General features: G+C 40.1%; 2 protein-coding genes and 1 long non-coding RNA gene across 6 annotated transcripts in view; 2 read left to right on the top strand and 1 right to left on the bottom strand.

The window, feature by feature from the left end:
- Window positions 1–20439, top strand: part of itga7 (integrin, alpha 7) — a 30419-nt gene extending 9980 nt beyond the window's left edge. The window contains exons 2-26 of one of the 4 annotated variants that reach the window (XM_029501665.1): window positions 3616–3743; window positions 4061–4140; window positions 4298–4553; window positions 5489–5620; window positions 8933–9140; window positions 9398–9594; window positions 9717–9805; window positions 9931–10058; window positions 10244–10339; window positions 10483–10544; window positions 10851–11020; window positions 11184–11333; window positions 11627–11742; window positions 12663–12849; window positions 12946–13020; window positions 13296–13375; window positions 13520–13597; window positions 13747–13849; window positions 14015–14230; window positions 15055–15171; window positions 15355–15468; window positions 16333–16431; window positions 16562–16687; window positions 17169–17333; window positions 18547–18674. In XM_029501665.1, coding sequence (XP_029357525.1) covers window positions 3616–3743; window positions 4061–4140; window positions 4298–4553; window positions 5489–5620; window positions 8933–9140; window positions 9398–9594; window positions 9717–9805; window positions 9931–10058; window positions 10244–10339; window positions 10483–10544; window positions 10851–11020; window positions 11184–11333; window positions 11627–11742; window positions 12663–12849; window positions 12946–13020; window positions 13296–13375; window positions 13520–13597; window positions 13747–13849; window positions 14015–14230; window positions 15055–15171; window positions 15355–15468; window positions 16333–16431; window positions 16562–16687; window positions 17169–17279 — 3118 coding nt within the window. In that variant the 3' untranslated portion in view covers window positions 17280–17333; window positions 18547–18674. Of the gene's footprint in view, window positions 1–3615; window positions 3744–4060; window positions 4141–4297; window positions 4554–5488; window positions 5621–6269; window positions 6378–8932; window positions 9141–9397; window positions 9595–9716; window positions 9806–9930; window positions 10059–10243; window positions 10340–10482; window positions 10545–10850; window positions 11021–11183; window positions 11334–11626; window positions 11743–12662; window positions 12850–12945; window positions 13021–13295; window positions 13376–13519; window positions 13598–13746; window positions 13850–14014; window positions 14231–15054; window positions 15172–15354; window positions 15469–16332; window positions 16432–16561; window positions 16688–17168; window positions 17334–18546 lie in introns of all 4 variants that reach the window. The other 3 variants (XM_029501662.1, XM_029501663.1, XM_029501666.1) reach the window with 3 other exon arrangements.
- npffl (neuropeptide FF-amide peptide precursor like) lies at window positions 19516–23964 on the top strand. The gene is made up of 4 exons (XM_029501667.1): window positions 19516–19654; window positions 22199–22357; window positions 22978–23093; window positions 23483–23964. Exons 2-4 carry the CDS (start codon window positions 22208–22210, stop codon window positions 23601–23603), a joined length of 387 nt encoding a protein of 128 aa, XP_029357527.1. The 5' UTR covers window positions 19516–19654; window positions 22199–22207; the 3' UTR covers window positions 23604–23964.
- LOC115043325 (uncharacterized) lies at window positions 21628–23143 on the bottom strand. Its single transcript, XR_003840728.1, has 3 exons — window positions 23022–23143; window positions 22554–22594; window positions 21628–22354 (listed from the first exon to the last, which is right to left on the bottom strand). It is a non-coding gene; the product is annotated as an uncharacterized LOC115043325 (long non-coding RNA).
- Window positions 23965–24614: the final 650 nt, after the last annotated feature.

Raw genomic sequence — 24614 nt, 5'->3', positions numbered from 1 at the left:
AAATTACGTCACTGGCCCAGCCACGAGGCGGGAAACAGAAGCCGTCGGCTGGCGGCCGTTAAATGACGAATCTTCTGTCTGTCCGGTCTGCCGGGAACGTCGCCATGAATATGGCTTATTTATCACATCTTTTTGTCAGTTTACGTTCATACTTAGAAACCATATCTTCTGAGTTAAGACAGCTTAATCCTGGGATGGCCACTCGTCTGTTTTTTTCCCTCTCTGCTAACTTTATCAGCGTTCCCAAAGTAACGTCACTGCTAGCCAAAATGTTTCGTCATCACATTTCGGTACAACGCCACCGAAGAACAGGCTGAAACAGCAAGGCTTGTTTTTTTTTTTTTTTAAAGTAATGTCAGTGTGAGTAACGGTGACACAACACAAGGTCAACACACTACACCATTTATCCACACGTATAGCATTATGTTAGATATTATGTGCCATAATGTCTCATCTGGAGAATGGTTAGTGAGACCGTTGAAGCGATGAAAGGTGGAGAGACCGAGGAAGCTCAGGTGATGTCTTAAATTGATTAGTGAGATATGAATCAGCCCTTTAATACTTGTTAAACATAAACAATTTTGTCATGAAAAGAACTGTAATACATTCAGGGAAGAGACGGGGGTGGGGGGCAGGCTTCAGGGTGTGAGGTAAGGTTTAAAAAAAAAAAAAAAAAAGAAGAAGAAGCATAATGTTGATTTAATAGATTCAGGATGTTAAACTCATCCTATGCCCAGAAACAGCTGTAACATAAATGTGGTGCCAAATTTCCGGATTATAAAACACTACTTCTTCCACACCCTTTGAACTGTGTGTCTTAAACAGCTCTGCAACTAATTTATGGATTTTTACAGATAACAAGCTTCATGCCGCCAACACATTTAGAGTCACATCATGCCAATGACATTACCCAACAGGTCACAGTGGACCAATGAAATAGTTTGAATTAAATTAAACTCACCCACACTGAATTCTTCAGATCAGTCATTTATTTTGCGCTTCATGCACACACCCTTATCATGGAAAACACACGAAGCAACGCGTTTGATGCAGCTTTCAAGTTAAAGTCGATCGATCTGGCAAAAAGGAGAAATTTTTCTGTGTAACATAATTCCTGCCAGATGCAATCTTTAAATTTAGTGGGTGCGGCTTATATTCAGGTGCACTCTGTAGTCCAAAAATTAAGGTATGTGGATTTAGCTGCTTTTTAACCCCCATTTCCCGTTTTTCATTTATGACATGACATGTTTCTCCCCTCTATCTGTCAGGCTGGTGTGGTCGTCCACATATGACGCTTTGCTGTTCGGACACATTTGAAGCCATCTAATAGTTTTCTCCAAATGCTGGTGGTATAACAAAGACCGGAACACCTCCCTGTGTATCTGCAAACACGGGGAGGTATCACTTCAGGTCCTAAACATAAACCAGAGCTTGCTGGAATGTTGAGATATAAGAGGGACCTAATCTTATCAGGTTTTTTTTTTTGTTGATGCTATTTCACTTAACCAAATCCCTTTTTGTTTAACACATGTTTACATTAGATTAGCACTTGGTTGGATTTTTCATGGAGACCACCAGAGATGTGGAGCTGCTATTGTCACATGAGATGTCTTTACTTTGGGTAACTGTTTTAGGTTTCCTTTCATTAAGGAAGGTCCTGAGACATGCACCACTGCACCTGAACAGTGGAAGCCTGTTTTTCAGGGAGGACAAGGCGGGAGTAAATAATAAAGTAGCGCTGTCTAGCAGTCTTTGTAGTGTCCAGATGATTGGGTGGACAAAAATTTACAATGGAAGAAAAGATGTGTATTGGTTTGTTTGTGTAAAATTAGTTTGACAGTGCAGTAGCTGTTGCTTACCTCTCCTCTTTGCCAGGCTGACAAGGTGTTTTATCCAGTTTTTCCTTGTTCCGTATTTTTTCATTTTGGGCATCAATCTGTGACATCCATATGAGGACATACATGATCGTACTAGGTAAGAAGTAGACGACAACGTTTTTATCTTACCTAAGATGACATCAGCTGTGATAAATGCTAACACTGATGACATGCTAACATTATGTATATGATGATTTAGCATTTCAGGCTCGATGATGAGTTCACATTTTGGTCATTTGCGTAAGATATCGTGGCATCCTAGTTGACATAACACTTTTACATGTTGGTGACAGTAAAATTAATGTTGGATGAGCGGCGTTAGTTTTGCCATGAAAGATTTTACTTTGGACCAAAATCTTTCACTGACAAGCCAACATGGATTTTCTCAGATGTACAGAGAGCCCCTAAAAACTACTCATTAAAACCGGGAGACAGCTGTTGTAGTTGTAGGTTAAACTAAACATTAAGATCATTTAAGTCCACACTGTTGTAAATAGGTTTATGTCTGCGCTGTTGCCACCTGTTGGATGTGTTGCTGATAAAACTCAGTAGGCAAGGAAAGGATACACATAAAGAATATTTTAGTGCAGCCATTTTCAGATGCATTTCATGTGCTGAATCCAACATTTTTACAAGAGTAGGGTAGAATGGGAGTTGCTGCACAACAACATTTATATTATGGATCCCTCTCTGAGATCACTCAGACGTCCCCTTCTCTGTTTTTTGTGTGCCCTGTGCAGGACTATCAGCTTTCTGCACTGTATTTATAAGTGAAAAACACTTCCCAGCCACAGAGATAGAGCTAATTTAAGTGTGTACACAACAAGGTAGATATGAAGGGGGGCTGGTGGAGGGAACTTTTCTGTCAGGAATTGCAGCTAGTTAGTCACACTACAGAGCAAAGCATTCTCTCTGTCAAAGTCACTGATATAATTAAATCTAGTCTGTAGGCATATTCTAACTGCCATTTTCAAATTTAGATTTTCTCTCTCTATATTTTAATCCTCTCATTACCTTGACCTTTTTTGTTTCAATTTTACATTCTCCAATCTCTCTGCACTCCCTCAGTTAACCAGAGTCTTCTTTGCATACAGTATGCCACGGCTGACAGTGTTGGGTGGAATGTGGCCCAACACTCAGTTTTTAAATAGCATCCCAGTCTGAAACAGTCAGTCCTAATAAGGTAGACGGCAGTGACATGGGCCCCAGAATACCAGCAACCACCTCACTGAGAATAAAACCTGTCCTTTCTTTGATAGTAAATCTACAGCAGACTTTGTTTTGAAGTTTTTAGTCAAGTGAAAGTGAAAATAATGTGACAGCTCAACTATAAGTAGTGTCTGCAGGACTTGAATTGTTTAGCTTGAGTGGCAAGTGTTTTTACTTAAGAGTAATGGTGGCTTTGGTTCACTGAGGACTTTTATTGCAAGAAAGCTGCCAAAAGTCAAGTGCATAATGGTCACTTTCAGGATATTTCATGTTTAATCTTGGGTTACCTTTAGTCATTGCATTAAACACAGAACAATTAGCTTCAGCTTATGCTTATTTTTTTATGTAAAGACACGCACACAATAGTCATACTTAAAAGTTTTGATATGCAAGTATCCTTGATGGCATTTTAACTGCATTTAGTGTATCTTTTGTGAGTGTTCAGAAACATATGTTCAAAGATGTGAGACACCAGCCGTCAGTCTTGGGCATCACCTATTACAATTCAATATGACTGATGCTCCCTTAGGATCCTGGTGGGGGCGCCGCAGGCAGCAGGCCGGGGTCCACTGAGGGGTAGTCGGCCTGGAGCCCTGTTCAGGTGTCCAATCACACCAGAGGAGTACGACTGTGAGCGAGTGGATATTGATGGAGACGGTGAGTTTTTGGTAGAACTGAAAGGATTAGTTGATTGATGGACAATAAGAGACAGTCAGTGAAGAAATTTATATGTAATTTCTGAGCAAAATGCCATGCCAGACATTCAGATTAAGCCTCTCTAGGTCCTTTGATCATTTCAGTATGTATGTCACTCTATTTAAAAACGAATGTTAACACTGAAATGTCTGTACTCTAAATGTGGGTCACACAGAAAAGTAGATTGTAAATTGAGCCTGAATGACCCTTGTGTAAAAAAAAAAAAAAAAGAAATAAAAAATGCTGATTGCATACTTTCCCTCTGTGTTCGATCTCAGTGAGTCAGGACAGAGAGAGCAAAGACAACCAGTGGCTGGGCGTCACTGTCAAAAGTCAGGGGATTGGAGGGAAGGTGGTGGTAAGTGCAGATAAGCTATTGTGCACATCTTCAGCTTTGGTTTCTGTGTTACATTGTGTTGAATGACTCTTTATAACTTTATTATAATTATTCATTTATTTGTCACCTCCAAAAAGTAAGTAAATATGAAAGAATGAAATTTGTTATTTCTTTGCAGACCTGTGCTCACCTGTATGAGCTCAGACAGCGTGTAAGTCAACCCTCAGAGACTCGTGACCCCATCGGACGCTGTTACGTCCTAAGCGAGGACCTGACAGAGAGAGATGACCTGGATGGAGGGGAGTGGAAGTTCTGTGAGGGACGGCCGCAGGGACACGAACAGTTTGGTTTCTGTCAGCAAGGCCTGTCAGCCAGTTTCACCCCAGATAACAATTTCATTCTGTTTGGTGCTCCGGGAACATACAACTGGAAAGGTGAGCTCGAAGAAGGCATTATGGATATGCTTTATTTCTCAGGAGAAATTGTTAATGCTTTTATGTACTAGGTGGCAACAAATTGTTGACTCTTCCTGCATATATTGCTTTTGAAAGATACTATGGCTAACAGCTTGTGTTTTTTACCCTCCCAGAGGACAGAATCCAATTACTATGATTCAGATACTTTCCTTTTGTTTTCCAGATTTAAACAAATAATTCAACATTTTGCAATGATCGAACAGACTCAAAACAATTTCATCAATGCTGTTAATATGGCCTTTTAAGAAGGTATCTGTTAAATGTGAAACTATATCCAACTGTCAGTTTGTTTAGTCTAACTACAAAATTAACTTATCTCTGTTAAATCCATTCTTAAGTTAAACAACAGTTCCTTATTTCAAACAATCAGCAGAAAGTTGTTGCTTCTGACGAGAAAGAAGCGATCTAATGCACCTAAAAATATAGCTGTTCCTTTAATGGTGAGGCTGAACCTTTAAAATTGCATATTTTTGTAGTAAACAAAGAAAGCTTACTGCTGTCAGGATATTACTTCATAAACCAATCTCATAATTTGACACTGGAAATATTCGCCACAACAGTTTTCAGTTATTCATGGAAAGCACTTACATTGATCTAATGCAGTAACTAGTTACTGAACTGATGTATATTGTGTTGTCATAATTTACATTTTGTCTGCCAGATATGATTGGTAGTTCTGATTTCAGTGAAGTTAAAGAATCAGTCTTGTGTGACTCTCTTCCAACTTTGTCTGTAGGCTGTACAGGGCATATACAACATGTACATTCATAGGTATAAATGTGTAGCTATGCATGTGTGTATTTTGAGACAATAAGCATCATGATCTGTACTCCTGTGTCTTTTGTCATTGTGGTGCTGTTGCTTTGCTGTGCCCTCAAATATTTCCATTGTAGGTGAAATACGAGTCCAGCTCCTAAACCAGACTCTGCTTGACCTCGGTTTCTATGACGACGGACCGTACGAGGTGGCAGATCAGAAACAACTTAATGCTCAGCTCATCCCTGTGCCTTACCACAGTTACCTGGGTAGGACTTGCCCTCCCTGCTCCTTGCTGCCTGCGCACAGCGGAGGAAGGAATGGTTGGAGGAGGGGGGTGGGGGGGCAGCAGGGCTCAGACTGTCCCCTGACATGACTGTCATAACCCCAGGAGCTGGCAACAGTCACAGCCAAACTGCCTCTGACTGACTGTGAGAAAACGTCTTTTAGTTTCTCAGTCATTCCCTGGTGATTACTTCTGGCTGAGTCTGTGTGACTCAAAAAGATGATTTGATTACATGTGACACCCCCCCCCCACATTTCTCATGTGAATGTGGGTGCACATGTCAAATAAGTCCAGAGCTTCTTTTGGTATTCTTGGGACAATATTTTTTAATTTTCTTAGAAAATAAGAAACCTTTGATGGGTGGGTGTAACGTCCGGGTACAGTCTGAGGTCAGTTTTTTGTTTTGTTTTTTTTTTTTGCAGGAAAAAATCCCTCACCTGGTCCCACAAAGACAAAAAAAACCCAAAACAATCACAGCTTGTCTCACCTGCACCTCCCTTTTCCCTTTTTTCTTTCCCTTCATTCTTTTTTTTTTTCGTCCTCACCATTTCACTACCCCATCACTCCCCTCCCACACTCCTCCCTTTTCTCTCTTTCTCTTTCTTTCGTTCTTTCCCTGTCTTGGGCCATAGGGCTCTTGTTCATGGCTAGCCCTGTTGAAGATGCACTGCTGTACAAAACTCTGGAGCCCTCCAGCCGGCCCACACCATTTGAGGATGTAGCTCATAATAGCTACTTAGGTTTGTAGGCGTGAGATGTTATTCTTTGGACTGGACTGGGCTTGGGGTTGAAATAGTCCAACCCTCATTTCTGTCTTTGTTTTAATCTTTTCTGCTAATTTCACTTTGTCTGCGTCTTTAGATTTCAGTGTGTATTCTATGTACACCATGAGATAAAATCACCTTTACTGTTGTAAAGAGACAGCCATCCAAGCCCGGGAATGTAACCCCAATCAAAGTTAATTTAATTTCTTTGTTTTAATGTAACAATTTATTATTTTTGTTCTTTTTGTAACTAGCGGTCAAATTGTAAAGATGGTTGTCTCTTTGAGTAGCAGCAGGGTGTTTATCTGTTCTCTCTGTAGATCTGTCTGCAGTGTACTGAGTTAGTCTGTCAGTCTGCATGTGTGTGTTGATACAAAGCGTTCCAGGTGGTGGTTGTTTTCCCGTTGATTGTGGTTAATTTACTGATAAGAGGAGTTAAACTACCAAACAAAACCAAGTTATATTTGTGAAGCCAAACGCTGCCATCAGCATCCTAACATGCTCATAATTCCAATGCTAACATGCTGATGTTAAGTATTTATGTTGTTTATGTAGTTGGCTACATTTTTGATTGCACAAATTACAGCTGGGAGCGTATGGGAGAGTATTATTAGTTTTACAGGTATGAAGTCATAAAGCATTGGATGATTTAAAAATTTGGCCTGCTGATGTTCCCAGATAAAAGGTCATTGAACTTTTTTGGGAGAGTCATTATGGAGCCAAGAATGACCAGTCTGTCCAGTAGATGAAGAAATTATCATTAAAGAGATCTATCATCAGTGCTGAGGAAAAGTCACATGATCAGAAGGAATCGTCCTCTGGGGATGATGAATGTAGTTGTGGAGTTATTTCAGCTGGACTGGCGTTAATATTCTAGGACACTTGGTTTGCATTAGTTATTGTCTTTATGTAGAGACTATTGTTTTCTTCTAACCAGGATTTTTTGTTTTTATTGCTTGGTTCCAGTACTTAATTCTCACAAAGTGTGGATCGGCAATAACTCTCTTTATTCACATACCTCCAAGCCTTTTTACTCTCCTACTCACCATATTGAGCCATCTCCTTGACAACACTAATTCCCACATGACCTTTAGCTATCATCATAACTCACGCTTCACCAGATCCCAACCAGATGATATGCCACACCCATGCATGCTTATTAAATGACAGTGTTGTTATGCTTCCAATTTCTTAACAGTTATGTAATTTCACATGGCACAGGATTCCAGTTGTTTGATAAAAACAGTAAATCAATGGTGTAAAATTCCAGGATAAATAAAGGCATACAGCCGATTCTCCCAGGACCAAGGCCAAATCAGCCCACGTGCATATAATGGGTTTAGGTAACAGAAACAAGGTTGTCTAGGTTTTCATGTTTCATATATAAGGTTTACCATCTCTTTTTCTGTCTCTACATTTGTCCAAATTGAAGAGAAAGTAACACGCAGAGAAACAGTTACTCAGAAATCCTAGGATAAACGCTCATATAAGAATTTATTAGGTCTATGAAATGTGGCGAAACGGGACCATTTATTGAAATTGCTCAGATACTGCCGGCCCCACCTTTGGCAGGCAGATGCAGGGACCCCAACCCTTTTAAAAGCCCTTTGCAGTGTTAAGCTCCCATTCCCCATTTAGTTTTATAGCGTCGAGCTTGTAGTGAGTCGGCGTGTTAAAAGCCACCCAGTTTGGAAAAAGTAGCACCTTTTGTCTGTGAGGTTTTTTTTTTTTTTTTTTTTTAAACAGGAGTTGCGATGCCTGTTGCATTCCACACCTGCCACCCTGGAGCTGCTCACTGTTTGTCTCTGTTGTATTCCTCTGCATGTTTACTCAGGACTAACAAATGTCCTCATGGATTATCCTGCCTTTTCACACCCTCAGCATGTTTTTTTTAACTAGTGAAGCAAATGCATGTGGTTGCTTCTGTTTGGGTGAAATGTTTGATATAATGTGCAATTTTTCACAGCTTGATATGAAAACACAATCTTGTCATGAAGCAAACAGGCAGACCCCTCCCCCCTACCACTTGTTCACTCCCTCGCCTTACTTGATTTACATGCAAACACATTCATCCTCGCATTCCTTTATACACACACACACACATACACAATGCCCACTCACAGAAAAGATAGATGCTTTAGGCTATAATTCTGATTAATATCCACCTGCTGTCGTTACAATACTGCCTTCCCATAGGCGACTGATTCAGAGCAGCAGCATCATGAATCTCATGAGACTTTAGGAGCAGCCTAATACATCTCCTTTTGCCCTTTTGCTCTTAATCTTGGACACGCATCCATCCACTTGCCCCTTTGCCTCCCTCTAGCAAACACAGCATGTGGGAAATTCACACCCATCAAGAGTTTGGCATAAAATCAATACTCACTTAAGGCAAACATTTCATTAGTAAGAAGATGAGCAGAACATGTTGCACTGAGAGCACATGAGCCTCTGGATCCCTCTGTCAATACTAACCCTTGACCCTTCCTCTTCCTTCTCCTTCACCCTTCTCCCTCTTTTCCATCTTCTAGGATTTTCGGTGGACTCGGCCATGGGGATAATGAGCCTTGGCGAGCTGACCTTTGTGGCTGGTGCACCCAGGGCCAATCACACTGGGGCTGTGTTGCTGCTGAGGAAGGACAATGTGTACCGGCTGGTCCCGCAGCACATTTTCTGGGGGGAGGAGTTAGCATCTTCATTTGGGTACTCTGTAGCTACAACGGATCTGAACAATGACGGGTGAGGAGATCCTGAATATAAAGTCTGAAGAGATAAGCATCATAAGACAAAATATTAGGGTTAGTTATTAAATTAACCATATACAGTACAGGCCAAAAGTTTGGACACACATTCTCATTCAAATTATTAGGAAATTATGTCCAAACTTTTGGCCTGTACTCGTATGACAGATGAAAAGTACCCAATTTGAACCTTTCCGATAGGAAAAAATGTTCTTTGAGTTGAGTCTGACTATCTGTTCCTGGTACGGTCTTTAGCTGGACAGATCTGATTGTTGGCGCTCCGAACTTCTTTGACCGTAAAGCAGAGATTGGTGGCGCTGTTTATGTATATTTGAATCCCTTTGGCCACTGGGACGATCAGGCTCAGCCAATCCGTCTTAATGGGACATATGACTCCATGTTTGGTATGACAGTCAGCAGCATTGGTGATCTGGACCAGGACGGATACAGAGGTGAGAACGATGTCTTCAGAACCAACTAATCTTGACCCAACCAGATCAGTAAATCTCAAAAAAAAAAAAAAAAGGAGTAAATTATGGACTTGAAGCACCAAATCCTGCATGTGTGTGTCCAGATATCGCTGTGGGAGCACCGTTTGATGGAGATGGCAAAGTTTTCATCTACAGAGGCTCAGATGCTGGAATTGAAACAAAACCTGCTCAGGTGAGTAAAAGATTTAAATGACAAAGGAGTGAATGGCCAAAAGAAAAGATGAAAAGAAGAATAAAAAAATCCAAAGACTAAATGGATAAATGATTAAATGAGTGAGTTGTTTTTTTTGACACCAGGTCTTGGATGGTCGTGACTTTGATGTGAAACGTTTTGGATACTCCATCTCAGGTGGTCTGGATGTTGATAATAACCAGTATCCAGACATTGCAGTGGGCTCTCTTAATGATGCAGTGGTCCTTTTCAGGTGAGAAATGTTTGATCATTTTTAGCTGTGTGGCACTAAATATCAAAATCTGTTGTGGATTTTTTTTCATTTAAGCAGACATGAAACTTAAAACTTGTAAAATAGTTTTGTAAAAAGTTTTATCATAAAAGCTGCATATTTCTAATTCGTTATACTATCATTATTCATGTGTATGTGTCTCCAAGGTCTCGCCCAGTCATTCATGTGGTCAGAGAAGTATCTCTGGACCCACATTACATTGATCTCAAACAGTATAACTGCAAGGGCAGAGATGGAGTCTGGTAAGAAAACATCCAGGATAAATGAACTAAAACCAGATTTTAAAAAGATGATTTGGCAAACAACCCTGTACTATTTTGTGACATGAATGAAAATGTGAAAACTGAGATAGTTTTTCTGTTCTGTTGACAATCTGCCTTTTTAGTGTGGAGGTCAAGGCCTGCTTTGCCTTCCTAACCCACCCAGTGCACTACTCATTACATATTAGTAAGTCACATGTCAGTTTTCACAACCATTTTTGTTCCTCTCCAGTGTGGGACTTCATATCACCCTTCACAGTGACAGGAGGCCTTTCTATTTACAGTGGAAAGAGCCCTTATCTGTGGGGTAACATTAGAGCTTATTATGATTAAATGACAGCTGTGTTATACTATATTCCCCAAGATGGGGGGTTCAATTATGTTTCGTCCCTGGTGAGCTCTTAAAGTGCTCTCTGTGTGTGTCCTGACACTTCTCTATTTCAACCTTTCTCTCTCTCTCCTTTTGCATTACCCCAATTTCACTCCCTTCAAGCCCTGGTGGTGCACTTTGAAGCTGACATAGAGCGCAGGAAGCTCGGTCTCCCGCACCGCGTTACCTTCCTGGGTCACAGTTCACTCGAGCCAGAGTATACCCAGACTGAAGAGGTGGAGCTGCGAAGGCAGATGCACCCTGTTTGCACCTCCGCCATCTTCCAAGTCCATGTCCGTCACTCAGATTTGTTCAAGTTTTGCTGTCCTAAATATTTTTTAATTCTATAATTAGACAAACAAATCTCAAAATGCTTCAAAAATCTCCCATATTACCCGCTTCTCTAATAAATATTTAGTTGATCATTGAACATTTTTATAATCTCTGTCTCTGCAGGAGAACATCCAGGACAAACTGCGCCCCATCTCATTGGCAATAACGCACACTATCAAGCCTGTGCCACCACGTAGACACTCAGGTGTCAAGAGGCTGGAGACGCTGCCACCTATACTGAGTGTTACTCCTTCAAATAAACTCTATTCTGAGGTCTGTAACAAAAAAGATGCAGAATGATTTTCAGGATTCATCTTCATGGGCATATCACATTATCCTATTTCCATTAAAAAAAAGTTAAAGATTTATATAATAATTTCTTTTCTGAGGACCTCTGAATCATTGTACTTTAATTACATAAATGTAGAAAGTGTAATCCAATAAAATCCCATTTTAATATAAACATTTCTACCTTATTTAATTCTGTCTTGATAACTGATATTTATACTTTCACATTTTTACACTGACAGGGAAAACCTCATGTCTTCCTTGTTTTTCCCCTTAAGGTAAACTTCCTGCGTGAGGGATGTGGCCACGACAAAATCTGCCAGAGCAACCTGAAGCTGACCCACCAGTTTGGAACACGACCTCTGACCTCCGACCTCTTCACCCCACTGCCAAAGTTAGTGTCTGCCTTACTCATCCTGTGTGGGAAGGTGGAGTTTATAATGTAGTCTGTTGCCTTAGAAACGGTTTACACAGGAATCTAAACCCTGCACAAACATTATGCGCAGAATAAGGTGAATTTTAATTGTGTGTATTTTCTTAATGTGTGAACATTGCATCACATGATTGCATTTATTTGATGTCAGTAAATGGTGTATATGTTAGTAGTAAGCGGTGGAGGAGGCATTCAGGGCTTTTTACTGAAGTGAATCCAATATTAGAGTGGGAATAGCAGAACAAGTCCTGAATTGATATTGATTGAAAATGTAATTAAATAAAACTACAATTAGGCAAATGTACTAAATAGTTAAACGGCTTAAAAATAAAAGTGCACCTACAGATGACTGTTAAATTAACTAACACATTTTGAAAACAGTGAGAAATATCACAAATGTCAGAATTGACCAAAGTGACATCTTCACAATGTTTTTCAACGATTCTCAAATTTTCACTTAAAAACAGATTAATAATAATTATATAACATTGATAGGTGGTGCATGACTTTTAAAATCTTCCTGTGTCTTATATAACAAAATGATGTGCTTGAGAATGTAATAGCTATTTCTTTTACTTGTGCATTAATTCATTCATTTTCTACTGCTTATACCTTTCTGGATTGTGGGGGTGCTAGAGCCAATTCCAGCTCACATTGGATGAGGGCTGGTTACACCCTGGACAGGTTGCTAGTCCATCGCAGGACCAACTACCAGAGACAGACAGAGACAAATAACCACTCACACTAATACGGGCAATTTTCCAAAGTATTTTCCAAGTATTTTCCAAAAACTAGACCTCAGAGGGTGCTGCTTTGCTTCAGTCAACTGTAAATGTGTGTTGTAATCTCCATCGCTGCTGTCTTCTTTGCCTTTTCCGTAGAGATGAAGATAATGTGCAGGTGTTCTCCCTGTCAGACCAGCGGCTTGTGGTATTGGAGATCACCGTCACCAACTTGCCCTCTGACCCCCTCTATCCTGAGGAGGATGGAGATGATGCTCATGCCGCTAAGTTGCTTATTTCCCTTTCAAAAACGCTGTCTTATGCCGGCTCCAGGGTCCCACCACAGGTATACATTCAAATTTGGACCAACTTTTGAATTAACGTGTTAGATATGAGTTTGTCAGTGAAAGTGGGTTTCTACTAAAAACTCTGTGGTCTGCAGATGAGGTGCCAAGCAAACCAGAATGGCTCACAAGTTGAATGTGACCTGGGAAACCCTGTGAAACGAGGTACTAAGGTAAGGAAACATCATCAATGCCATCAATTTGTATTAATTTAAATGAATATTTAAAGTAAGTTAATATTAATTGATAATAGATGTCACTGTTAATTGTAGCCCAGAATTCATCCTCATCTTAAGAATTTGAACCCACTGAAACACAATGTTAGAGTAGCAAAAACTGCATGCATCAAAGAACAAACATCACCAGAATTATCAGTAAAACATCCTCTTCCTTATGTGAAATTTTTTGGTGTGTTTTCACATACTATACTCACACGTTTGTCTCCCAGCTGAAATTTTCCATCAATTTGAGCACATCAAACATCACCATTGAAACCACTGAGTTGACAGCCGATCTCCTGTTGACAACGTAAGCTGAAAAAAATTATATTTTGGACCATTGTCTTATTCTACTTGCTTGTGTCTTTGGTTTACTTATTTATTTGCAGATGTTTGATGTATTCAGGCCAAACCATCCACTGATTACTGTGTTTGTTCATTGTTTTGTTCTCAGTATCAGTGAGCAGGCTGACCTTGTCCCAGTCACAGCATTTGCTAAAGTAGTGATAGAGCTCCCTCTGTCTGTCAGTGCGTGAGTAAACCCTGAACACTCATAACAATGCTTTCAGCCTTCATTGGACTTGCTCTATCTATTTGACATTTGAAAGTTAAAATATTGTAGTTGTTTTCTAAAATTGCCAAATGCCTGACACACTGATGAGATGTTATGTTTTACTGTAGGCTTGCTCGTCCTCACCAGCTGTTCTTCAGTGGAGTGGTGAGGGGTGAGAGTGCCATGACTAGTCTGGAGGACATTGGTAGTCCTGTGGATTTTGAGTTTGTGGTGAGGAACAAGTGTGTGTGTGTGTGTGTGTGTGTGTGTGTGTGTGTGTATTAATTCTGTAGTTACATGTTATGTATAGAAGTCATTACGTTTAAGAAATAAGTAGAGAAAAAAAAATAACAATTTTTATTTTCTTCGGTGACTGTATATATTTTTGGCTGTCAGGTGGCTAACCCTGGACAAGCTCTGCAGACATTCGGATCAGCTTTCCTCAACATCATGTGGCCATACGAACTGGCCAATGAGAAATGGCTCCTCTATCCTACAAGCCTGAAGTTTGAGGGTCATCCAAACACTCGCTGCACCCCCACCGGGGCCCTGAATCCTCTAAAACTGCACAGCTCCTCGCCTGCAGAGCTTCCACTGTCTGTCAATCACCAGGTAATCAGGGCAGTTTTCACTTCTCCCTCTAGAGGAAAATTACATTTAACACCTCAAATTAAGACTGTCTATTTCTGCGTCCACCTTTGCAGGCACTGTCAACTGATTTTTTTTTTTATTTATTTATTTTTTTTTTATTGCTCTGCTGGATTTCTAAACTGAACAAAGTGACACGGTTGGATTAACATCCTGAGGGGCGCCAAGGCAGCAATGTCTTATAGAGTTTCATTGTTTCCTCAGAGACTAATTTATAGTTGACAACAAAAATTAAACCTAACTCGTGTGTTTCTTGCTGTGGACCAGACTAAGCAAGAAATCAAGATTATTTGGGATCAGATAAATATAATAACGAATATCCTCAAATATTTTCTGGCATTTTCTCAGCATAGATATTATGAATTGACTGACAAACATTTTGATAATGATGATAAATGTTGGTCATAGTCATTCAGTTCTCCTATGACATCATAGCACCACTTGTGTGTAATTTGTGTTGAGACAGAAAAATTAAACAATTTTTATCACCTCCAAAATGATAAGAGCTTCAGCTTCTGTCCTCATCTCATTTTGCCTAAAAATCATAGATCCATCATTTGTGAATTTCTCCTTCCAGCAAATATAAATGCAAAATGCGCCTACTGAATTCAACAGAGGACTACATCCATACATCATCAGTGCTTCACTGATTCAATATTCAAGAATTCAAGAATTGATGCTGAGAAATTTAATGGCAGCGACATCATCCCTTATTCCCATATACAGTTTTAGCTCATGTCTGTACAGACTTTGAGATTTTCTTTCTCTTAATGTCTTTCTTCCACCAGGCTGGGAGAGCACGCCGCTCACACCCAGAGGATGAAGGTCAAGTGATGGCAAAAGGCAGCGTGGGACGAACCACCCCAGCTGTAGCAGCTTCAGAGCGACGCAAGTCACTAAAACTGGTGAGTCGGGAAAGAGAGAGAGAAGACAGCGGGAGTGCTTCATTGATTCGCTGCTACAGGCAGAAAAACATGAGACAGAAAATGCAAACTAGCCATGCACTTATTGACTATTCTCTTTATGTCTGTGTCCAATTTAATTCAAAGCATTACCAAGAGTGCTCAGGGCATTTTTTTTTCTTCCAGGACTGTCTCTTAGGGTCAGCTCGCTGTGTCTTGTTCCAGTGTCCCCTTCATAGTTTCTCTGGTCAGGCTGTTCTCAAGATCCAAGCCAGATTGTGGAACAGCAGTTTTATAGAGGTAAAAAAAAAATAAAATCATCACCATCATCATTACATCGGGGCCATATTGCAGATTACTCTCAGCTTCAGTTTTTGTCACAGCTGCTGCTTGCACTCACACTGTTTTAAGTACTTATTTGAGCGTATGAGTGATAACTGAAGTGAGTGCATTTATAGAATGAGTAATAGGAAGTGTGAGGAGGCTTTACTGTTAAGCAGGTCATCAGTCATTGAATAACACTGCCAGCTCCAACCGCTGAGTCATCTGCAGCTGCAGCTCTTATAGCTCTTCTGTGTAAGCGTAATGGATACAGAAGAATCATTCAGCCAACATGGTCTTCATACACCCAATAAGATGATTTTGAGTACCTGCACGTTTCTTCTGTGGAAATAAATATTCCACATATTCTGAACTCTTAAAGTTCTTCTATGTTAATGTAAATTCAAAATGTTTAAATATATAGTCCTTGAATGATATATTTTCTGTTCCTATATCTTTTTTATGTACTATTGTATTTATTTTATTGAAAGAAACACTGCACCAAATTTCCTTGTACTGTTGATATAGTGACAATAAAATTAATTAATTCTTCCATATTTGTACGGAAGGGATTTGTAGGTTTATGGCATTATTGTGAAATAATTATTGATCGTAACAGGTACATTGTACTCAGAGGTTGTGCATTGGTTAGCATCTTCTCTTCACTGCAAGATTCTTCTGGTTTTGCAGAAGAAGCAGCCAGAAGAGGTTCCATGTTCTCCCTGAACTTGAATGGAATCACTGAGATTGCCCTGAGATTGGTCCCTCGCAGCACTAAAGTCAAGCTGTTAAATTAGTTTTAATGGTTTTTCTAATGTTGTCTACTCTCGCTCTGTCTCTCAGGAGTTTTCAGCAGTCAGTGCTCTGGAGTTGCTGGTCAGAGCCAACATTACAGTCAAGTCCAGCATTAAGCACTTGATCATGAAGCACGCTGCTGCACAGGTACTCAGTATATTACTTCTTGCAGAGCACCACCTTCATGTCTTTTAATATACTCTTTGTTAATCCAGCTGTGATTTATATAGCCTATATTTCTAATTTGCACCTTGTATTTTTCCTCTTTTCTTTCCAGGTTCCAGTTATGATCTACCCTGAACCTGGCCTGGCTGACCAGTATTGGATCCCCTGGTGGATCATCGTCATAGCTGTCCTGGCAGGTATCCTCCTGCTGACTCTGCTGGTCTGCATACTGTGGAAGGTAACAAACTCAAGATACCAAACACTTTGACAATGTCAGTATAGATTTGATCAATGATAATACAGAAACGTTTTTGTAGTAGGAGGTTTGTGGAACTTTAAATGAATATGTACCAACAAGATTCCCTTGATAACGAAACGATTAAACTGAAAAGTCTGTAAGATCTCTTGTTTCATGCAGTTCATCCTGTCACCCCCTTTGCTGCTATGCTCAAATTTTCCCATCACTTTCTGTGGCAGTCCAGTCATTTGTGTCTTCATTATTCTACTCTGTTGTGCAATCATTTTATTTCTTCCAGCTCACTGTCATCTGTCCTCTTTTGTTCTTGTGGTCGTCCTCTGTCTCACCCCCTTTGTTTTATCTTTTCAAAATCCCACCCCGGGACTCCCTTATCTCTAAATCCCCCATCTGTCCAATTTCTCATTGTTTTTCTCCCCTCTTCTACTCCTCCCTTCTTCCCTGTGGTGATCTGTTGCCCCAGTGCGGGTTCTTCAAACGCAGTGAACGGCGACGACACTATGAGACGGAGTACTACCGTGCCCATTTGGGGGTCCAACCCTCGGAGGTGGAGAAGCAGGCGTCAGAACTATAATATAAAGTATATTGCACTCTGGCCTGTTCTCCCCTCCTCCTCTCCCTCCAAGCGGTAAAGCCCTCAGCCACAATTGCTTTATTCCTTGACCCACTCTGGTGTGACTGGTGGTGTTCATTACAGCATGAAATATGAGCACAATATGCCACAAATGATCACAAAAGCACTCAGATGTAAAATAACGGTACCTAGGATGTTGAATAAGTGATTTCTCAGACCAGTTCTCATGGGTTTCTGTGTTCTTTGGTTGACTGGCCAATACGGAGTTTCTCTCTGACAGCCAGTTTGATCTGTTGTTCTAAAATAAGATTACCAGTATTTTAGTAAGAATTGAATCATACAAAATGCCAAACATACAAAGGGTAAAGTTTTGCATTCAAAGCATCGTCCACACATTTCAGATAATTATCATTATTACTGGAGTCCGTGTAGATGTAAAGAAATCAAAACCTTTGTGTGTCTGCTGCTTGTGCCTTGTTTCGATTGCTAAGCTTATACACCTTTGCAACTCTGGTGCTGTTCACTGTTGTCAGATCATAAATAGCAACACTGCAGGTATTAATGTGTGAAATTTTATTCAACACTATTTCTTTTACTCTGCATTGTTTTATCTGGGCCTATTGAGTAGCCTAACAGCTATCCCTCGCTTCCCCCTGGGCTGCGAGATGCCTATTGTGCCCTGTATTTTGCTGCTAATGTCGATGTCGTTGCTTAATTAGCTGCACTTGTTCATTCTGGCACCAGTGAGTGGTGAAATTTCTAGATGTGCTTGGCAAGAGCTTTTCAGTTTTTTAACACTTGCACTGATGCACTGATGACCAACTGACTTTCACCAGTGTTAGAGTGAACTTGTAAGCTGATGCTTTTGATCAAATTAATGTGTGCAGCACAGCAGTGTGTTGGTGTGTTAATGGATCTCTTAAGACTGGTGCTGAATTATACATCAACAGCATGTGGATATGTGTTTTTGTGGATTTGCATTTTATTTAAAGAAATCACCCTACTTGCACAAAGTCACCAAGAGAAAATCAGTTTTCTTGTCACTTGTCTGTTACTGTTACTTTAAATCAATAACTGGAATGAGTCTCTGTTAACCACAATATTGGAAAGCAAACCTTATCTTGTTTACCAAAATGAGGGCAAAAAAATGTATTCTCATATATCCTATGAGTTAATTGCATATTTTTCTCCCCTTCTTTGTTTCCTCGCTCCTTTTCATCCTCTATCTCCAAACCCTATTTGCTTTCCTCCTTTTCTTTGTTGACAGTGTGGATTTTTCCGACGGGCCCACTACAAAGATAAACTGCCTCAGTACAATGCGGTGAAGATTCCTCGGGGGGACCGGCCACAGTTCCAGACAGAGAACTCAGGAGTTCATAAAAAAGATTGGGCCACACACTGGAGCGATGGGACCTCATAACCTTCTTTGAAGCACTGACTGACTCAACTCATTCAAAATCAGCATATGTGGCATTCATTCTGTCTTTTGCATTGGAACTAACTGACTTAAAAAAAAAAAGAAAAAAAAAGTGCGTATAGATTGAGATAGATTGAAATCTCATGCAAACCTTCAGTACTGGATCTGTATTTCCCCACACTGTAGCTCACGGATTTCTGGCCTTTGATGGTGTATTGATGGTGTACTGTGCATCTTTAAACTGTGTTTTTTACAGTAAATACAGAAGAAGCAGTCTAGCTGCTCACTGTGCTTCACAGACTGCACAGGGAGCGTTGATATTCACTTCCTGCTTTGACTGGCACAATGGCGGGGGATAGAAAAACACAACTCAAAGACATGCATGAATGCACAAATATACAGAATAATATTAATAGCTTACAGACACAACTGGACATTGCTGATGAAGAAGCCACTGCCCGATGACAGACTATTTTTTTTGCCTCAAGATGTAAGACTGGGCAATGAAAAAAAGAAAAAAAAATACAGTTTTATATAAATAGGATGCTTCTGGACTTCATTTTAGTTAGCAAAGGCAAACAACATGAAAATGTCAGATTATAAGATATCCAAAAAGGTTTTGGAGAACAGTTAAGTCATCGTTTTCTTGGCTTGCTGATTTCTCTGGGCTGGCTGAAAAAGCCAATAAAAAAAGTTCACCCAATTTCTTTGTATATCTTCAAAGAATATATATTGTATATGTTCAAAGAAAGCACTCTTGGTCAGAAGTCTTTTAAATTTGTACTTTTTGTCTTTTTTGTTAATCTTTCAGTCAGATGGTGTACATCAATAGTCGACTTCCTCAGTGAACTTGAATAATTAAAAGAAAACTGCGGTACAGCTTTTAATAGCAGCGACTGTAGCAATGTTGCACGGAAACCAAAATGTGTCAGAAGAGTGAAGCAACACTTCAAACGTGGTGAGCATTTAAATTCATGAACCAATAAATAATTTTTCGATATATGCCCTGGCTGATAAAAGGAACTCAATTTCCCAGGATGCACACCTATTATTTAATTCACAAAACCTTGTTCTCACATTGAAGCCAGTACTTGTATGTATGACTGAACTTAAAGCGTTTAAATTATGTTTTCAGGTGAAACAATTTTTTTCTTTTTTACTGAGATGCAAAAAATGTTTCACCAGGAGACATCATGATCTTTGTAAAATTATTTGTTTTCCAAATGACCGAGCTGAAGTGTGTCCATATGCTTGTACTATTTCTGGTTATATGCTCATCTTATATCACTGAGTCATCACAGGGTCACAGTACCTCAGCACTAACATTTCTAATTGCATACAAGTGCCTTATGGTGAAAGTAGCAGATTATGACCTAACGTAGGAACACAAGGCTTCATTAGATCATGCTGTCCGAAATCATCTGTTGGGACACCTGTGGATAAACATCCCTGTAATGCTTACACAACATGAAGACACGATTTCCAGAAGAGCAGAATTCATTAGAGCAAAACAAACTTTCTTTGGATCTAACATGAATCAGTGAAGTGGCTATAAAGCATGAAGAGTCAGCTTGTTTTTTTTAGGTATTGCTGGACAATCTTGTATTAGCTGCATGAAGCCCTTGTTGCTGTTCTGATGCCCCCCAGCCCACCCACATTTTCTTATTTTTTTGTTTGGCTGCACTGTTTTAACATTGTAAATAAAATGAAATGAAACAAAATAAACCCATCTGACGACACAAATTGTGTGATTGTTATCAGAAGAGAAGCCTAGTTGTATGACAGCACGTTGAAAAAAGCTGAAGTTCACTCAGAGAACACCAGAGGATGCTGAAACTCAAACATTGAGTAAGTAAAAAAAAAAAAAAAAAAAAAATACAATTATTCAACCGTCTGCTCTTCTGAAAATGTTGCCTGTAGCTTTGCACTGAGTTGATACAAGGACAAACATGAGTGTAAAAAAGGCTTTAGTGCTTTTTTCAAAGCCTTTCCCTTTTGGCCTGCATGTATCTTTGAAGCAATAATTATATCTTGTGTTGTTTCTGGCGCAACATAGTGGTTAGCGCTGTCGTCCTACAACAAGGACATGGGTTGGGTTCCTGGCCTGGGGCCTTTCTGTGGCCATGTTCTCCCCGTGTCTCAGGTTTCCTACCACCGTCCAAAGACATCATGTTCGGGTTAACTGGTGACTCTAAATTATCCGTAGGTCTGAGTGCGAGTGGTTGTTGGTCTTTGTCTGTGTCTGTGTGTGTATGTTGGCCCTGTGATGGACTGGCGACCTGTCCAGGGTTACTTTTTTATTTTCGTGTGAGAGTAAGCAAATTCGATTTTCTCTAGTCCAAAAGCTTATGTTCTTATTTTTATCATGAAAACTAATTCCCCACACAGTCTTTTGGATGTCATTCTGGTTGCCATGGTAGTTTAGTGTGTGTGTGTGTGTGTGTGTAATTATTAGTCACTTGTCAATACTGGATGAGACTTCAACAGATTTGGTTCATCAAAGAACCTAATGGGTGACAATCTGCCTTACCACATGCACGCACACACACTGACAAAGTGAACACATGGCGGTAAGAAAAGCCGGTGTCACCTTACAGTTGTCTTTATTTAAAATTTGCAAAATGAAGGAAGCTGACATTTAACATATGAACATTTTGTTCTCAGACATTCTTTGCTTTAGTCGAAGCTTCTTTCTGAAAATCCTTCTCCAGCGTGTTAATTACTATGTAAACAAACTCTTTTGGTGACCCCCCCCCCCCAACACCACTGCTGACCATTTTTTATGGTCCTGTTAATCATCTTTAAGATAAACACCTTCGTAAATGAAAATCCTCAGCATTGATCTTAGATGTTCAGCCACAAACATTGAGGCTGATGTTCTGCGTCATCAAATGAATGACACAACCTGAGGACTGACAGGGTGGTCCGGACTGGCCAGATGCTTTAGACAAGAAGAAAATGTAACTTTTTTTTTTTTTTTTAAGATTAATTACTTTGTTGTCAAGGATCATTAAACTTGTTTGAGCTAATCTGTTTCATAGTGACGCCGGGGTAATTGGAGGTAATGAGTGTTTATACGTATTGTGTGGATGCAGCATGGACTAACAGACGAAAGGGACTGGTGGCTCAGAGTCCATTTGCAGGGATTTATCTGTTTAATAACTGGGAGAGCTGTGTTGCACTACCCTGAGGGCCGCACTCTGGTGCTCAGTCATCACTAATGCTCTTATCCTACTAAATGGACCTGTTTAAGTGTCGTATTAGGAGCTGGTTCTTCCTGAATCCTGTCCCCTGGTCCCCTTTGTACAGAAGCATCCTTCTCCAGCTCTCATGGGACCTTCCAGCCTGTTCCCATCAGGTGTATATAAGGTTGAGCCAGGATGTTACCACCGCTGACGCTGACCACGACACAGCTCAAAGAGGACACAGAAAGACAGACTTTGATGTTGATTGCTGTCATCTGAAAAAACTGAATTGTCTTCTTTCCTGGCTGCCTTTCTAGACTGAGACCATGGACACAGCTGCGGTGGTGACTCTTCTGGCTCTGCTCGTGGCAATGGCTGGCATCAGTCAGGCTCTCCGCGTCCAAAGTGGTCTGGACAAAAGTGACAACCTGCCAGGAAGCTCGGAGGAAAACATTGCTGACCACCTGCTGGAGCTGGTGAGACAACATATCCCTTACAAGTGGTTAGATTTCAACTTAGTTTATCTTTGGCCAGGAAGGGAATCTGAGATTTGAATATCGCAATTTGTGCATATAACTGTCTCAAATAACATTTGCATCTTCAACAAAAAAAAAAGGTAAAATTTTGAAGCATATCTTCACACAGCACACATTATTCTGCATTAAAACATACCATCCTTCATGGCAGCTCTTTCCAAGTCACTCCATGAGACACTGTATGGAAATGGGATGTAGAAATATTTAACCAATGTAAAGCCCATGTGTGAAATACATTGTAATATATTCTGTGGCCAGCAGGCTGTCAGAGAAAGATTGCAAGTTTGATAAGGGAAGCGGAATCATGCCATGAGTGAAATATCAGGTTTTATGTTTGTGGGATGCATCTGAGTTTTAAAGATGAGGGCAAAGGTGAGCAGAAGGAATTCATGTTTGAGGAATAACATATTCATCTGGAGGTGCCTTCGCCTGGCAGGAACAACCTTCTGAAGTTGCAACCCCCAGGGTGTGTGTAGCAATTCTGTGAAGATTTTATTCAAAAGCAAGGAAAACTTGGGGTGATACCAAGCTTCACGTTTCTCTGTGTGTGCGTTCTGCAGGAGAGTGAAAACACAGATAATGCCATCGATGGCCGTCTGCTGACCTCAGTGCTGAGAGCTCTGCTGCTTGGATCTCAGAGAGAAACCAGGAACTCCGTCCTCCATCAGCCGCAGAGGTCAGCCTGCATTGATCACTCCCATACATTTGGAAAAGACATGCAGGCAGGAAATCTGTAAATAAGAGTACATTACTTTCTACTTTCTACTTTCTATCGGCAGAAAAAATTAACAATAAGTCAAATAAGTGCAACAATTTCTACATGATTGTAAGTACGCTGTCATGTTGAAATACTTGAGAGGAGATCAGATTTCAGGAATGATCAGTCCGCTGCACACAATTAAAAACAGAAATGGTTTAACAATATGAGAACCCTTAAATTGTTTTTAGTTGCAGATTGTGACTTGCAGCATATTTGTTCGTGTGCAGGTCCCATCAAAAGCTGTTTTGAAATATTAATGAAAAATGTCTTACATCAGTGCCTGCTCATGTTTCTCCTCCTCGCAGGTTCGGCCGAGGATCCAGAGGGCAGGTTGTGACAGAGGATCAGATACATACCCGTAACTGGGAGGCAGCCCCCGGACAGATCTGGAGCATGGCCGTACCTCAGAGATTTGGCAAGAAATAATCTGGCAGGCAGACTCTCACACACACAAACACACACACACACACCACTGTCCTGGTACAAGGCCAACCAGCGGGCAAATGTAGACAGACTAAATTTAAATAAATCAATCTGAATTATATTAACGACTTTCCTGCTATTTTCCACGTCGTCCCACCCCATTAGGCCTGAATTGAAATCCGACATTTAGTTAAAGTTTTCTAAAGCATGTGAACCTGTCCCTATTAAACATTTCTTAGCGGACTGTATCTGTCTTGACTTGAATGTTATTAAGAATCAAAAGCTTTTGAAGGCAAATGAGTGATTCCATTTCTTGTATTTCTCTAGTCAAATATATGTGCTTTGAATATTGAAAAGCTAAACTTCTGCATATGTGTGTCAGTGTGATTCATTTCCAAATCATGATAACCTGTTCATGGAAATTATATACACAATATTGCAAGTTAAAAAAATATAATGATCTTTTCCCAGTGGGCATTTAAAAAAAAAAATAATAATAACAACAAAAAATTATATTTCAAAATATAGATCAGCACTGTGACCTTAAACTGTTGTTAAGAAAGATGATGATTTCACAACTCCATTATTGTAAAAAGAAGTGAAATTGGTTTGAGTTTGATATGAAAATGGTCGTATTTGATTTATTAGCTCAAGTGAACCTTTGCCTTATGCTTTTATGGTCTCGGTCTCAAGTTCCAAGTCTTCTTCAATGCAACAAGATGTGACATGATGTCCTTTTAGAGGAGAATGGACTGTGCTGCACAGGATGACCCGCCTGATACAGTAGTCAGCATAGAGAACAGAGCAGGTCAGATCCGCCCTCACTTCTCCTCCTAATATGGCTTCCGGTTTCAAAAACGCTGACGACCAAATTATGAACCCAAGCCTTCAAAATGACATTTCATAAACCAATAGTTGATAGCACACAGTTCCTCATGTCAGTGTCTTCTTAAATCAAATCAAATTAACGTTTTCGTCCTGTCATTTCGCCAAAAACAGCAAAGTCCACTTACA

Source organism: Echeneis naucrates, chromosome 5 (genome assembly GCF_900963305.1).
Source record: "Echeneis naucrates chromosome 5, fEcheNa1.1, whole genome shotgun sequence".
NCBI lineage: Eukaryota > Metazoa > Chordata > Actinopteri > Carangiformes > Echeneidae > Echeneis > Echeneis naucrates.
The sequence above is the reverse complement of the archived record's forward strand: the minus strand, read 5'-3'. Positions and strand labels throughout refer to the sequence as shown.